The 17,307-nt window shown below is 39.7% G+C and overlaps 1 protein-coding gene across 2 annotated transcripts in view; it reads left to right on the forward strand.

The window, feature by feature from the left end:
* The first annotated feature begins 2,079 nt into the window (after positions 1-2,079).
* The window catches only part of CNTNAP2 (contactin associated protein 2), a 1,224,243-nt gene continuing 1,209,015 nt past the window's right edge, over positions 2,080-17,307 (forward strand). For both annotated transcript variants that reach the window (XM_075745282.1, XM_075745283.1), the window contains exon 1: positions 2,080-3,041. In XM_075745282.1, the coding sequence (XP_075601397.1) occupies positions 2,945-3,041 (97 nt within the window). In that variant the 5' untranslated portion in view covers positions 2,080-2,944. The remainder of the gene's footprint in view (positions 3,042-17,307) is intronic.

Raw genomic sequence — 17,307 nt, forward strand, 5'->3', positions numbered from 1 at the left:
GAATCTTCCTGTTTTACTTGTCTCATCCTTTGTAACTATTTTTTAAATGCCTACCTACTTGTGAGCAATTTGAGTATGGTTTTAAGAAAACCAATTAGCATATGCTAAAGAAATGTGAAGTTGGAACAGCTCAAACCAAGTCAGATTTTTGTCCAGTGGAGGACTTATGAAATGGGTGATATGCAAGATATAAAAGTATAAATGGCTGATGTGCAATTATATTGCTTTGTTGTGTTTGTTGGAAGGACCTTGAAAAGCAGAAATTTATTTTGCAAAATGGTCTGCTGAGCTTTTAAATACTTACTCAGAGAAGCTGTTTATTACTTACTCAGGTGAATAATAAAGGCCAATGAATACTGAAAGGGTTGCAAGATCTCAGAATGAAAAAGGTAGGATTTTTTGCATGTCATAGTCAGAAGTTTTTTTGTGGTTTTTTTTTCCTATGAATATATGCAGTCAGTTTCTGGTAGTATATCAGCATTATCACGTCTGCTGTAGCTAAAGAACAGAAAATGTAGGTTTACAAATTTGAAAAATTGTGGGATATAGAGCAGGAGGAGAATAGAAGATGTTAGCAAGAAAGCAGTTAAGGAAAGAAGTTATTTTGAACTAGTTTAATGGCACTAATTAATATTTGGTTCTTAGTTAATTCCCCCCCCCCCCCCCAAATTCACATATCCTAATGATTACTGAACATCAAAAAGTGTCCATGGGTATAAGGAATGGAGAGGGCTCGGCAGAGGGCTCAGGGTGATGCAGAGAAGAGGTAACAAAGTCTCCATGTCAATATTTATTCTTTCAAAACCAGAGATAAGTGTAATAACACTTAGCATTCATAGTGCACTTTTTCGTTCCACATTTGCTACGGACATACTGGCATTACCTCTATGAAAGGATTTAAAATATGAATGTATTAATACTCCATATGGATAAGGCAAGGGAGGCAAACGTTCAAGGAGGAAAAACTATGGCAGCTGGACAAGATTACAGAAACAGTTTTTCCCAGGACTGGCATTTAAACTTTGTCCTGTGCTGTGCTCAAACCTCTAGGTCACAGCTCTCCTGGGATATCACATATTACGTATGGATGAGTTTTCAAAGTGACCTAAAAGATAGGCACTGTACTCCCTCTGGAAGGCAACAGGACTGAGGATCCTAATATCCCAAGGCCTTTCTGAAAATCTCATCTAACATACAGTCTTAACTACTTCATCACACTCACTAAATAACAGCAGATACTTGTTAACAGCATGTGTATAGTCACTGAAAATAATTTATCCCTGCTTTGGGGCTCCTCTAAAGAAATTATACCGCTCCATTTTTCAGCCTTCTCTATATAACACCTGAGAAATAATTGTTTTCATTTTTCTTTGCCTCATTGATTGTAGAATAAATAATCCATGAATAACTCCCCACCCTCATTATTCTACCGTATCTGGTGAGCAATAACTTCTGGTACAGTCTGTTTAAGGGCAATGGCAGGAGGGATGGAGATGGATGGAAAAGAGCAGTCAGACTCTTGAAATCCCTAAACCATAAGGCTAGGATATGGCCAGGTTGTCTCAGTCATCTCTTGTAGGTGAAAACCGTAATGATACTTTAATGCAGCTTGCTTCCTGGCTCACTCTCGGAGTGAGAATTAATTACCGAATGAAAACATCTGCATTAGCGGCTCCTGCAGCCCCAGGTCTCTGCAGGCGGGATGGTGCTCAGCCCCCCCCCCCCGAACTTGGACCGCTCGGAGGACTTGCCTGCTGGCCGCCTGGCTCGGATCCCGGCAGGCTGGAGCTCGGGGAGCCGCTACCATCTCGGTGTGCGGGGGAGCGGCGGGGAGGGAGGAAAGAGTCGGCCTCGGGGGCTGCCGCTGCACCCCGGGGGCGGGCAGGGGTGCCGGGCGGCGCGGGGCGCCGAGCCTCCGCGCCCAGCGTCAGCACCGCGGACAGCGGCATCGGCGCGGCCTCCCCGCGACTCGGCGCGGCCCCCCCGCCCGCCCCGGCCCCGGCCCCGGCCCCGGCCCCGATCCCCGCCGCGGTCCCCCGGCTCTGGCTGTGAACCAGGCAAGGGAGGACGAGCAGGGTCCTGGAGGCCGGAGGGGCGCAGAGGAAGAGGGAGGAGCTGGAGGAAGCGGAGGGAAGGGGAGGGGAGCGTTAGGGAGAGGATTTTCCCTTCTGCTGCTTTTTTTTTTTTTTTTCCGGGGGGGGGGCGGGGGGAGGAGGTTGCTGCTGCTGGTGGCAGCGTTTCCTCCTGCTGGAAGATGATGAATACATGAGGAGAGAGGCTCTGAGCCGGCTTCTCTGCTGCGGGAGTGTCTCTCCCTCCCTCTCTCCCTCTCCCCTCTCCCTGCTCCTGTGTGAGTGTGTGTTTGGCTCCCCGGCTGTGTGTGCGTCTACACTGTGTATATATATCTGAGCTGGGAGGTTATTGCAAGCTTCTCTCAGCAGCGCTGCTCTGTGCAGGAAGAAGGGCTCAGCTGCAGTGGTAGCATCAACAGCAGCATTAGCAGCACCAACAGCTTTTTCCGCCTTTCTCCCTTCCCTTCATCTCCGTCTCCCTTTCCCTGCCTCCCCCCTCGTCTTTTTGGAGATTGCTTTTTTAATTTTTCTTTTTCTCTTCTACAGTCCTTGTTATTTGATACTTCGTGGCTTTTTTTTCTTTTTCTTTTTTTCTTTTTTTTTTTCCCCCCTTCCTCTGAGAAGGAGGCACACACACAGAAACACAGAGAAATAAGGGAAAGAAAAGTACCGGGACTTACTCTGCTGCTGCAAACCCAGAGATAGCAGACGAAGAGGGGGGTTGGCTTGTACCCCAAGGTAAAGCCCTGCCCCCTTTACCTCCTCGACACCTCCTCCGAGAAAGAAAAGGAGAGAGAGAGAAGGGGCCAAAGTGGAGGAAAGCAGGTCTTCTGCGGCTGGCATTTGGAGTACGGGGAGCCAGGAAGTGAAGGATGGTTGTGGTTACCCGAGCTGGCTGCAGGGCAGCTCTCTTCCTCTGGATTTTCAGCAGCATTAGCTGCAGAGCCAGGACTGCTCTGCCTGCATCTCGTAAGTACCCTTTTCTAAGAAGCATGCACAATTTCAGTTCTGCAATAAGCCAGAGAGGAATTCCCACAACTCCGAGAGGCTGATTATTTTTTCTCTGCTAGTGAACCTTGTGTTTGATTTTCTATGTGTTTGTATGTGTATGTGTGCACTGAGGTTTGATACTCAGTTCACAATGCTCCACATCAGATCTTCCTTAGTGTAGATGATTTCAGTGGCAGCTGGTGTGGAAAGTTGAGGGACCTGCTCTATGATACAGTCTTGGTTCTGCAATGGAGTCAGAGAGGGAAAGCAATCAGATAGGAGCTGTTCAAAGTTTGGAGGTGGATTTTGTTTGGTTGGTTGTTTTGTTTTGTTTTTTCCCACCTTCCTCAGAAGGTATGCAATTTGCATTTGGAAGTACTTCACTTCCACAGTTGTGTGAGGGAAAAGAGATGTGAGCAGTTTCCATAACTAGTGTTTTATCAAGGAGCAGCAAGAGAAAATTTTGTCTCATTTGAGGAGGAAAGAATGATGGTGAGTTGATGAGAGTGAACTGAGCCAGGACAGCTTTTCTTGAAAGTGAAGTTTCGCTTCCCATAATAAAATGAGCAAAGGTATTTTTGAGGAGACCAGCAATTACCCCCTAGGGGGGCAGAAATAGTAGAGAAATGATCAAGCATCTGCTGAAATGCTGAACTTCAGACCAGAGAGTGCAGAGCACCTATGCAGGACCCAGTTCTGCTATCAGTGTAAAAATGACAGTGTACTCATTGATTTCAATGGGTGTTAGATCAAATCTTTAACATTGCACTGAGCCGTAGTTTCCAGCAAAACATTTGCAGGTAGATGTCAGTGTTAAGTATTTAGTTGTTTCTCTTCAGACCATGTAAAGCATTTGCCAATTGCAAAGTATTTTTGAAATGCATACTGAAATGAAGCAGTGCATTTTTATAGAATTGTCAAAAATAGACACTGCTGTTTATAGAGGAAATAAATGACCTGAGATGCTACAGATAGATGTGTTGGGATTGTGTGTATGTGAATGGGGGCTGATTCTACTGACCAAGCAGGGAATTGTCTTAGAATGTAATGTATATACTGCATAGAGATCTATGTGGATCATTATATTTATTTATTTGTTTCCTTGGGGGCAGGAATGAACAATGCAATGATTAGGGAACTGGAGCACTGCTATACTTTCTCAGTCGGTTTCTGTGGGTTACCATCTGACACCTATTGAAAAATAAAACAATGTTTTTGTTCCAGGATTTACCTACATTTAGACATTTATTTGTGTCAACAGAAAATGTGCAGCAGTGTCTGCATTGTATCTAGGTCTCAGAGGCTATAGGATGTTCAGTTATTTTTCTACCTTTGATTTAGGAGAAATATTGATCCTGAGGTTTACTGCTTAGTTTTGACCGGCTATCTAATTTTTCTTCTGAATATTATTTCTTCATGGTCATCTCTCAGGCTCTGCATACCAGGAATATACAGGGGAAAAAAAGATTATTATTTAGGTTGTCAGAAATCTATTCTTGGAAACCAAAGTTCCCTATACACTTTTCTATAATAGAATTTCTGAGCTTTTTTTGTCATTCAGTAACTAATGGCTGTAGTTTAACTTGAAAACGACCTACAGTGGTTACCCAACAAACTAATCTTTAACTTTTGAAAGAAGGCAGTTGAGAAGTTAATGGTTGTAGTAACATCACTATAACCAGAAATTCCATGAATAAAGGATATATATAATCTTAATTACAATTTACTCATATACATTCCCATGTTGACAATTTTTTTTTCAGTTATTCAGAGATTTCTTTATATTAATTCACCTTCCAAGAGCTTATACACCACAGTGCTTATGTAGTGTATAGCTTTTCATTTCTGACTCACTTCTGAAAGTGAAATGAAGCTAGATTTGTTTACTGGAAACAGAAGTATAGCTAGAAGTACACGTCAGCCTTAAAATTACAAAAGGAGTGTTCACATTGCAGTACATGCTTAAAATTCTTGTAAAGACATACGGGTGCTTGGGAAGTGGTACCACAGTAGGAACTCAAGTGCTGTGTCACAGTGTTTTGGTGCACCACTTAACTGGTTATTCTGTTGCACGCTTCGTGTACAAACTGGTAACTGTGCTGTATTTTCTGGGATTGATTGTCACATTTTATGCAACTGATTGGGAACGGCATTGGGGAATTTTGTTCTTCTTTGACAAGAGAATGCACTTAGATTTTTATCTCTCTCTCTTCCCCCCCCCCCCCCCCCCCCCCCCATCAGTTGATTTTGAATATCATATTGGGAATACTTCAGAAAGAATTAAAAATTGTGTGAAATGCAAGTTTGATGTAAAATTGATTTCCAACCACATTTTTATTTTCTCCTCCATTGCTACTTTATGTTTTGACTTTGAAGTAATTAACAGTAGCAAATTTATTCTTTACAGTATTTTTTTAGGAAGTATGCAAGATTCATGGTGTACAGTGAATTACAAATCCTTATATATAAGCTTGCTATTCAATATTTTCTTACAGTCTTCTTGTGCTGACATAGAAAAAGATAGAATTTTTGGAAAGAATAGAATTGTACGTCACATGAATATATTGCATCTCAAATGTTTGTTTACTTTGCAAAGTCAGTAAATCTATCTCTGTCATTAAAATGATGTCTGTCAGTAATACTGGTTCAGAAGTGATTGTATTGAAAGCTTTGAATCTCATTCAGTTTTATCTCAAAATGAAGTGGGTCTTGAAAGCCCATCTTGTAGTACAATAAACATACTCTGTGATACAGTATCACACACTAATATTCAGATCTTACTGTAAATTTTATTCATAGTCATATTTTTCATACCTTGGCAATAAATTCTTCATATTCCTGCAATTTTTTTTAAATTAGCATAGAGGGATCAAAACATTCTTAACTTCTGGAATCAAGGCTAATGAACAGCTCAACCAGGAGAGGTCATCACAAGATAAAAAGTAACACGGAAAATACAAATTTAGTGCTTTATAGTCCTTTATATGGCTTAAAGATGGAATGATAAGAATATGACTATGGGTAGACAAACTTTCACTTGCGTTCTTATAAAAAACCCCGCACAAAACAGCGACCTTTTCTTCTTAATGAGAATGTTAAAGGGATTCATCCTAGTGTCATCTGCTTCTCTGTGAAATCAACTCACTTAAAAAATAATTGTCTTTCACAGATAGGTTTTCTTTTTGGTTGTGTCTGTTTATGTGAAATGCAAACCTGATCAGTACAGAACTATTAAAACTTTGAGTTCTGATATTTCTCATGATTTTGCAGTAGGTCCCATACCACCCATTTTACAATAATTGATGCAGATATCAAATGAGGGGCAGGTGTAGTAAATCATTAAGATTTGCATATAAGCAAAAATATGCATCTTTTAGCTTTGACTGCCTGGCACGCAGACTTCCCTTAATGGTTTGGATAAGTAGAGAAATGTATTTAAAAAGTGTAATGTCCCTTTTGAAAGAGTCAGGCATTGTACAAGAAACAACTTTTCTGGAGTCCTGGACTACATAGAATTAGAGAATCTATCCTTCTGGTTCGTGGTACTTGAATGTTGAGCGTGTGGGGATGTCATATATTCTATTAGACTCACATTCGGTAGTAGTTTTCTTCCATATATTTTTTCAGACTTAATGGTATTTTTGTGAAATCTAGTCAATTCCAGTTGCATTTCTGTTACATCTGATTAACATTTCTTAGTTTAGGTCACGTTGTCTGGATGTAAACTCAGACATACCACAGAATTTATTTTCAGATATACCAAAATATTTTCATTTAGATTTAACATTTAATCATTTTTCTTACCCTTGGGTGTGAAAGCACTTGCAAATGTACTAAGCTTATAAACCGAGGGCCCAAGTTTCCTTTAAGACCATAGGATTTCATAACATTAAGCATATGCTTTCTTTTTTGTTTTCATTTAGAACACTTTAGCTATAAATTAGACCAAAGTTTACACCTGTCATTATATAATAGTACTGTTATTTAAGGTGCTATACTATGTAACAAAATTAACATTCAACAGGCCAACAACAGTTTGCTAATTGGTTATTATTTAACAACATTGAACTGAGTTGCTCAGGGTGACTTTTTAAATGAATATGTTTTTCCTAGAACAATACGTTGCCTTACCTGTGAACGAAATAATAATAAATAGTCTGCTGTCACTTCCAAATTGGTGACAGCAGCTAGAGCCTGCATCAGTGCTGAAAAGCCAAAGTTTCAAAGAAGCCTTAACTTCTGCGTATGCAACATTGCACACAGCCTGATTGCAGACATTCGTCTATATACAGAAAGTCTGATTTGAAGTTTGATGTGGTCAGTGGGCGTTGAATCAATTGCAAATGTCATTGAATTAATGTTTTAAAAACTGGTTCTTGCTTGGGTTCTTTTTGCTTTGCTTGTGTTTTTAGTTAATTTATTTTTTTTAAATGCCGGTGCAATAATACGGAGTAAGACACACAAAGTGCTTCAGCAAGTGGTCCAGTCAGCAAGAAAGTTTGAAAGTGAAGTTAAAGACTATGAATTGTAAACTTGTCTCTGTCAACATTGGCCATTTCTTTTGCAAGGAGATGAGAAATATTTTCTGATTATCTCTCATTAACTTTTAACACATTTGAAAGATGATTTCAGTTGATGCAGTTGTACCAGGAAATTCTTTACCTGTAATATATTAATCAGACATTAGACACTGTAGATCTACTTGAATAACTCAAATCACTATGGATCTGTGGCAGACAGTAGGTTTTCCTATAGGAGTTCTTTAGGAATTTCAACCTGGATCTCTAAATCTTAAAAGCATCAGATCTCATGTTCAATGTTTAGTAATTATAGCAATATTGAAGACTTTGTAATACTGTTAATGCTTGGGACAGTAACAAATTATGCACAAACTATGGGGGTTTTCAACATTTTCTTTTTCTACATATGCAGAAGCTGATCTACCTCTGAGCAATTTCACTCATAGGTCAAACATAAGATAACTAGTTAAATCTTGAGGTGTGGCACTGCCCATGCCTGTATTTCCTAAATACCAGTCATGCTCTGTCTTACAAAAGTACATGGACTTGCAAATGCGTTTCACTCATGTCAGACAGAAAATGTTAGAGAAGCATTATTAGGCTTCTTCTTCAGATGAAACTCTGAGTGACTTTTTCCTTTGTCTTCAAAATTTTAAAGAATAAATTTAAAATTATAGCAGTGTTTGGAAAGAGGCCATTTGATCGGGGTGTGATTTCCAAAATCCACATGAACACAGGATCCTTTTTTGAAAGATCAGGAAGATCTGTGGGACAAAGAGTGCAGTCTGGTAGCTTCAGTCTTCCCCCACTGAAGGAAACAGAAGTTGGGCCATTGATTTTACAAACTATGTGGTTACTTTTTTGTCAGTGAGTTCATGATTCAGTCCATTGGTGTAAGATACTAGAAATGATTAAAAGGTTCTTCAGAGTTCAGCCTTTGAACTAACATTGATTTTACCTGTATCACACTTCATTTATTCAGCTACTTTATTGGCATTGCATAGGTAGATAATCTGAGACCAGTTAATTGCCGAACATGCTAAATATCTAAATTTGGTGGAGTAGGAAATTGCGGTAATCAGTAATCAATTCTTTTGAGCCATTTGCTGTTCCAGCTTTGAAGATATCATAGATATAATAAAAGCATTCCCAAGACTAATGTTTGACATTTACAAAGAACTTGGGCACATCTAGGTTTTGATAGCTCTGCAATTTTACAAGCAACTTTGCAAAGTTGAGACCCTTCTTGCCTCGGAAATTGTCTCAGTATTCATGCACTGCTGTAGTAGCTGGCCATTTCCTTTTTGTTCCTTAAGCTCGAACAACTGATAATTCAGAACAGAAAAGGATATTGACATTCACATTTACCTCTTTCCTCTGCCCAAAAAAGTCTAGAGATTTTTTGGCTTTACAATCTTGTGTAGAGGTCGTTCTTTCAGACATTTAACTTAAGTGGTCATGCTAAGCCCACTGAGGGACTGAAAAATTTATTTACACTATAGGTCATAATTTGATGTTGATATTTATCAATATTTAAAATATTTATCAAATACTTTATTTTCAGTTGTGTACACACTCCAAAAATATGTTTTAAATAAATCCATGGCTAAGATCATAGCTAGGGACTTTGTTGCCAGTTTTGCATTTGTATGAGTAAAAGGTCAGGTTGGGTTATAACTTTAAATGCATAAATAAAATAAGCAGCTAAAAATACTTTCTAGTAGCCAGGGAGCATTTGAACTATTCTAGTCAAAGGATTTTCTATCCCACAAACAAATGTGATATTTCAGATGAACATTTTTTTCTTTAGACTATTTGAAGTTCCAGTTTAAAGGGAAAGTAACATTTTCTTGTAGATATTTAATGACCCGTTTAGGTATCTGCCTAAATAGAACATAAACATTCTGTTTGATTTTGTAAAACTGCTATATTATTTACTATTTTGTAACATTTGCTCAAGGAAATCAGCCATGCACATGCCACATTTCTTTCTGCTTTCCCTGTTTCTACAATGTAGGAATTATCTGCCTATAAGCATTTTTTGCATCGAATCTAGAGGTGTGCCACTGTCCATTTTTTTATCACCTGACTGGTGATAAAGCCTTGGCTATGTCTCTGATTGCTCAATCATCTTGTATACTTACACTGATATTTATTGTGAAGACAATGAACACCTGGAATTTAAGAGGGAAGGAATATGGAAGAAGATCAGCAGATGAGCTGAGGAGACTACAAGGGTCCATTTCCATAAGGAGCAGCAGAAAGTCTGTGATGGAAAGTTTGCCAGAGAAGAAAAGGAAGAATTAGTGCCATAACGAATGGAAGCTTAAAAGTATATGGGCCTAATGCAATGGGATGCAACACAGCAGGCAAGGGAATTGCAATATATTTTAGGTTCTCATGTCTTACGTGCTGAATTTTAATGTCACTGGTGTAAAGTTCTTGAAACACAGTTTGAAATGCATTTAAATTAGGGTGTGATTAGACTCCCAGTTACATTTATGGGAATAGTAGCAAGACTATGGTTGGGGAAAAGCCCTATGCATTAAAACCAAACCAACAAACAAGAAAACAAAAATCTTTAATTTATACCCTGTTGACCCAGTTTTCAGAGATGTCTTACTAAGATCTCTAGACTCTGCCCAGCTTGTCAATGAGGCATGGAAAGGACCTGTACATGTTTTTTTTTTTTATTTTCCCTGAATACAGATAAAAAATCAAATATCTTTAAAAACATGAGGAAAAATAAAAAATAAGGAAAATAAATTAATTTAAAAACATAATTAAAAAAGAAAACCAGTGGCCTCCCACCATTGTTCTGGACCATGAAAAAAAAAAAAAGGAGGGGTGGTGTTCTGAAGAGATTGTCTTCAATTTGATGACCATAACATGTTTTCTTTCTGCTGAGGAATGGAGTCAAAGGGAGTAGCTTGCCCTGTGCACAATATTAGCATTGCATTAGAAGAGTGAGCTTCTGTGAGAAATGGACTCAGATGCATATCTTGCAAAGAGCAGGCTCTGCTGGCTACATGCGCCCAAGCTTCACCAAGCTGTAGTCTCTAATGTGTTTTCCTTTGGTTTTACATCTAAAAAAAAATGCTACTGGCCATACTGTTACTTATACGATGAAAGTCCTGCTTGCTTCTTCACTGGTATGGCCAAGCTGTTAGAAATGATAGTGGAATTCCCTATAGATAAGAGATGGTATCCATTACAGTTCCAACCTTCTTCCAAAAACACATAGCACCAGATCAGACACCCATTTGCTTCTGTTCTTAATTTATTTGCCATTTCTCACAAACCTCCTTTCTCATTTTATTAATTATCTTACTGCCTGCTCTCTGCCCTCTCCCCACCCTTTCCTCCAGAAATAAACTGACTCCACTGACTTCTCTTGGATTTTCATTGATTCATCACCATATCAAGTAATTTGCTGAGCCTGAAACTAAGGGAGATTGTCTTCATTGATTCCTGATTAATTCATCCATATGTGAAAGCTAGGTACACAGGTAATAACTCAATTGAAATTCCTTCACTGCTTAATTGCTGTGCCATAATCCTGGCATGTTAAATCAAATAATCAGATGAATGAACTTAGGATTCATTTTTTTCCAAAAACAATTATTAGAATATTGTCTTAAGGAATGCTTTAATAACTCTGTTTATAATTATGCATATATTGCACTTTCAGACTTCAGATCAGTACAGAGCATATATATATTACACATATGGAAAAAATTGCATCAAAGGAATGCTGTGAGTAAATCATGGTCCCAAACCTACATATTCATAGCTTATAAAGCCAAAAAGGGTCACTGAACCCAGCTATGGTGATATGGGAGGTTGTGTTACTACCTCCATGTGCTTTACACATCATAGAATCAACAAACCACAGAATGGTTTGAGTCGAAAGGGAACTTTAAAGGTCATCTAGTTCCAACGCCCCTGCCATGGGCAGGGACACCCTCCACTTGATCTGGTTGCTCAAACCCCCAACCAGCCTGGCCTTGAACACTTCCGGGGATGGGACATCCACAATTTCTCTGGGCAAACTGTTCCAGAATTTCTTCCTGATATCTAATCTAAATCTACCATCTTTTAGTTTAAACCTGTTACTCTCATTCTATCACAGCACACCCTGGTAAAAAGTCTTTCTCCATATTTCTTGTAAGCCCCCTTTAAGTACGGAAAGGCTGCAGTAAGGTGCGCCTGGAGCCTTCTTTTCTCCAGGCTGAACAATCTCTACTTTCTCAGCCTGTCTTCATAGCAGAGGTGCTCCAGCCCTCTTATCATCTTCGTGGCCTTCCTCTGGATCACTCCAACAGGTCCATGCCTTTCCTGTACTGAGGACCCCAGAGCTGGAGACAGTGCTCCAGGTGAGGTCTCACCAGAGCAGAGTAGAGGGGGAGAATCACCTCCCTCGACCTGCTGGCCATATTTCTTTCGATGCAGCCCAGGATACAATTGGCTTTCTGGGCTGCAAGTGCACATTGCCAGATCATACCTGATTTTTCATCCAAAAGTATCACCAAGTCCTCCTCTGCAGTGCTGCTCTCAATCCATTCATCACCCAATCTGTATTGATACTGTGGATTGCCCTGACCCAGGTGTAGGACCTTACACTTGGCCTTGTTGAACTTCATGACCTTCACATGGAACCACTCCTCAAGCCTGTCCAGGTCCCTCTAGATGGCATCCCTTCCCTCAGGAATATCAACTGCACCACTCGGTGCAATCCAAACTTGCAAAGGATGCACTCGATCACACTATGTCATTAATAAAGATATTTAACAGTACCTGTCCCAATACAGACACCTGACGGACACCACTCATTACTGATCTCCATTTGCACATTGAGTCATTGACTGCAACTCTTTGGGCATGGCTATCCAGACAATCCTTATCCACCAAACAGTCCATCCATCAAACCCATCTCTCCAATTTAGGGGTAAAGGTGTTGTGTGGGACCATATCAATGGCCTTGCAGAAGTCCAGGTAGATGACATCCACCAATGCAGTCACTCCATCATAGGCCATCGGATTAGTCATGCATGATTTGCCCTTGGTGAGGTCATGTTGGCTTTCTCTAATCACCTCCCTGTCATCCATATGTTTTAATATAACTTCTAGGAGAATCTGTTCCAGACACAGAGGTAAGGCTGACTGGCTGGTAGTCCTCAGGGTATTCATTTTTACATTTTATAAAAATGGATGCAATGTTTCCCTTTTTCCAGTCACTGGGGACTTTGCTTGACTGTCATGACTTGATGGAGAGCAGCTTAGCAACTACATCTGCCAGTACCCTCAGGACCTTCCGACGCATCTTGTCAGGTCCCGTGGACTTGTGTATGTTCAGGTTCCTCAGGTAGTCTTGAACCTGAAAAGTTGTTGAGTACCTCAGCCTTCTCCATGTCAGTTGTCACCAGATGCCCTGTCTCATTTATCAGGGTGTGCAGTTTTTTGTACTTTCCTTTATTGACTAACGTACTTGTCAAGCTTTTGACACATTTCCTCCCAGCACTGAATGTCTCGGTCTCGAACTATGTTCTTTATCCTAGGCTTATGACTTTACACATGGCCACATTAAAATGCCTAATGTTTCCTTTCACCAGCTGACCTAGATGTCCCAAGCCTGTGACATGAGTGAACTTCAATTTCCTGTCATCTTCAGCCTCAAAGAGTATGCAATTTTCTGCAGTTGGAATAATAAAGATGTTAAATAGCAAAGGACTGAATATCAGATTTCCACTGGTTCTCCCTAGAAACCACTCATTTCCTTTGTCACTGTTACATTTTGAGATATTTAGTATGTTGCATTTATAATAATTCTGTATCTTGGTTAAAATAGTGTATACTGCCTGTCAAATGCCTTCAGAATTCAAAAATGCGTATATTACAGTGTATGCAGAAACACATACAAATGCATATATATGCATTGATGTGATTCAAATTAGTCATCTCAGAAAAAAAAAACCACCATACTTTGACAAGATCTATTTTTTACAAACGCATGCTGATTTATACTAATTACATTTACCTCCTTTAAATTTTTATTAATCAGATTCTACTATTTTGTCTAGCAGCAATGTCAATTACAGCAGCTTGTAATTACGCAGGTCATCTTCCTCAGTATCAGCGCACCATACTTTCTTTCAGTCTTTTGGAATTTCCTCAGTGTTCCAAGGGTTACTGAAAATCAGCTATAACAATGCTTGGAGACCTTCTCAGATACAGGTTACCCTGCTGGTTTAAAACTGTCTAGCCTTGTTAGCTTCTGTTTAACATCTTCCTCAGTTTTTATTAGAATGTAAATTGTTTTGTTGCCACTCTGGGATCTGACTATGCAGCCTTGTTAGTTTTTCTAACACTGCATGTTTTTGTCTTTTCTTCATTGGCAATTTCATCACCTGTATGTAGCAGTCTTTTGGCATAGATCGCTTACCTCATTTCCTCTCTTGCTCTTTAAAAAAAAACCACAGCAAACTACAAACAAACCTGCTTTTTTGTTTTCTATTTTCCTTATGTTTTCAGTCTATAGATAAATTAAGCCTTGTATCATTTTGCTTATAAAATTTCAATAAATTTGTTAGATTCTGATTTAAAGAATCACAGACTGGTTGAGGTTGTAAGGGACTGTTGGAGGTCATCTTGCCTTGCTCAAGCAGGGTCACCTAGAGCAGGCTGCCCAGGACTGCTGCTGTAGACTGTCCAGAGGGCTTTTGAACATCTCTGAGGAGATATTGAACAACCTCCTTGGTTGTATCAGGTTCCTGTCAGCCCATTTCTCCAGCTTATGGAGGTTCCTCTGGATGGCAGCATGACCCACTGGCATATCAGCCACTCCTCACAGTTTTGCGTCCTCAGTAAACTTGCTGAGGGTGCACATCATCCAGATCATTAACAAAGATGTTGTACAGGACTGGACAGGTACTGACCCCAAGGATACACCACTCCAACTAGATGTCATGCCACTCTCTAGGCCTGGCTTTTCAGTCAGTTTTAGTCCATCTCACTATCTGCTCATGCAGCCCATAGTTCATCAACTTTTCTTATGGGATACAGTGTCAAAGGCCTTACCAAAGTCCAGGTAGACAATATCCACTGCTCTCCTGTCATCTACCAGGCCAGTCATTTCATCGTAGAATTTTATCAAGTTGACCAAGCATGAATTCCCCTTAGTGAAGCCATACTGACTACTTCTGATGATTTTCCTGTCCTTAATGTGCCTGGAAATGGTTTCCAGGATTAGCTGCTCCACCTCTTTCCCAGGGACCAAGGTGAGGCTGACCCTCCTGTAGCTCCCTGGGTCCTCCTTGTTGCCCTTCTTGAAGTAGGAGTGATGTTTTCTTTCCTCCAGTCCGCAGGCAGCTCTCTCAGTCACCATAGGTATTGTCAAGCATTTGCTAAAGTGTTCTTAAACAATTCCCATTCACAGTCAAGTTTTTCTGTTTGAACTCTTAAATTTTGAAGTCGTCTAGCTACTACTGCTACTAAATATACTTAATAATGGATTTATATCTCCATCAAGGAACAACCAAAATATGTCATTAATACTAGAAACACAAACACAGAAAATATTTATTTAGAAAAAGATCTAGGAGAGTAACAAGAACCTATCCCAGGCCAAACTCAGTAGGTCATCTGTATTCAACTAAGCATTTAAATGAGTGTTTAAAATAAGCCTTGAAGACATCCAAACATTCATAAATAGGTCTTTGATAATGATAAATGTTTTATTAAATCTTGGTTGAAATAGTACAACCATACATATAAACATATATTAGAATCAAAGTAAAACACTAAAAATTACTATTCAGCTACAAGTCTCATTACTGAATGACAGTATAATAGAAATGTCTGTTCACTGCATTGTTCATGTTAATGACCCTAAATTTCAGATATAAATTTATTAGAAGTTTTAATTCTGATCTATAAATTAAAATACTATGTTCGTATTAATTATGTGTTAAAATACTTTATTTTAAAATATTTATTTTTACTAGCCTGGAAATAGTTGCACCTAATTTAAAAAAATATAAATGGATGTCTTTGAAAGAGAGTTTCTGAAATGAGCAAGCAAATCGTGCTTCCATGTACATGTGCATACAGGTTGTCTGAGTGTGTTTTGATATATTGTTGGTAACAGATTTAATGAAGTTGCCTTGAGCTTCCTCTTGAGTAGACGGCAGAATCTTGCAGGGAATTACATAAAAATTTTGCTAAGTTTTGAGGCTGTACATGCAATTATATGTGGGACAGGGGATGTTGTTTCAGGCAGGAACAGATTACTTAATAAGTCCTCTAAGGTTAATTTTAATTTAACAAAAGGGCAATAAAATCAGAATCTGGAAAAAAGGCATGTGATACACGTTTCTCATCCAATGATGAATTTGGAACATAGTATGATATTTGCAATATATTCATTATAAGTAATTTTTAAATACCTTGGCCTAATTGAATATAGGGAGTATATTGTTTCCCTGTCTTACACATGCGAATGTTCATGGGGAAATAGTTGTCATGCAGAGATACAGGTATCTTTCAATTCTTCACTGAGCCTGGTCCACAGTTCATAATTCTGCCCTGTCAGATCTTCAGATCAAGGTGAGGTTACTTAATAATGTCAAGTGTCTCAAGTGGATATTAAGAATGTTAATTCAAATGCATTCAGTTAGTCAGGCACATAGGAAAGAAGTTCTTCTGTGTTTGGGATCTGCAGTGTATAGGCGGAAGAAACTTAAAGCATCATTTCTCTAAGCAAAAAGCATTCTGTGAATTTGGAGTTGCAGAAGGGCTATGTGAGGATGCAGTGTTCTGGCAACAGCTCTAGGGGTAAGGTCTAGTAAGTCTATGGTAAGGTCTAGGGTGGTGTTTGTGTTGGGCACTATACAGCAGCTGTTTGCTGACTCTGGAATGTGACTGTGAAAGGCTGCTCTTCATTGCGGTGGATGAGATAAGCCCCAGAGTATTGCTGCTAGAGGCAACCCAATGCAATGTCTGTATGAAAGTGTCTCATCAGCAGTGTGCCCAGGTGGCCAAGAAGGCCAATAGCATCCTGGCTTGTATCAGAAACAGAGTGGCCAGCAGGACTAGGGAAGTGATCATCCCCCTGTACTCAGCACTGGTGAAGCCATACCTTGAGTACTGTATTCAGTTTTGGGCCCCTCAGTACAAGAAAGACATTGAGGTGCTGGAGCATGACCAAAGAAGGGGAATGAAGCTGGTGAAGGGTCTAGAGCACAAGTCTTATGGGGAGCAGCTGAGGGAACTGGGGTTGTTTAGCCTGGAGAAAAGGAGGCTGAGGGGAGACCTTATCGGTCTCTACAACTACCTCAAAGGAGGTTGTAGCCAGGTGGGTGCTGGTCTCTTCTCCCAAGTAACAAGACAACAGAAAATGGCCTCAAGTTGTGCCCAGGGAGGTTCAGATTGGATATTAGGAAAAAATTCTTCACCAAAAGGGTTGTCAAGCATTGGAACAGGCTGCCCAGGGAAGTGGTTGAGTCACCATCCCTGGAGGTATTTAAAACATGTGTAGATGGGGTGCTTAGGGACATGATTTATTGGTGGACTTGGCAGTGCTAGGTTAACAGTTGGACTTGATGATCTTAAAAGTCTTCTCCAACCTAACAATTCTGTCTCTGCAGGAGAACAGTCTGATCTGCATAGAATGAAATATGACATATGGTTGTTACACCTCAATGATTTAACTGGATGGGCCTACGTAT

The sequence above is a fragment of the Balearica regulorum genome, chromosome 2, assembly GCF_011004875.1.
Source record: "Balearica regulorum gibbericeps isolate bBalReg1 chromosome 2, bBalReg1.pri, whole genome shotgun sequence".
NCBI classification, from domain to species: Eukaryota; Metazoa; Chordata; class Aves; order Gruiformes; family Gruidae; genus Balearica; species Balearica regulorum.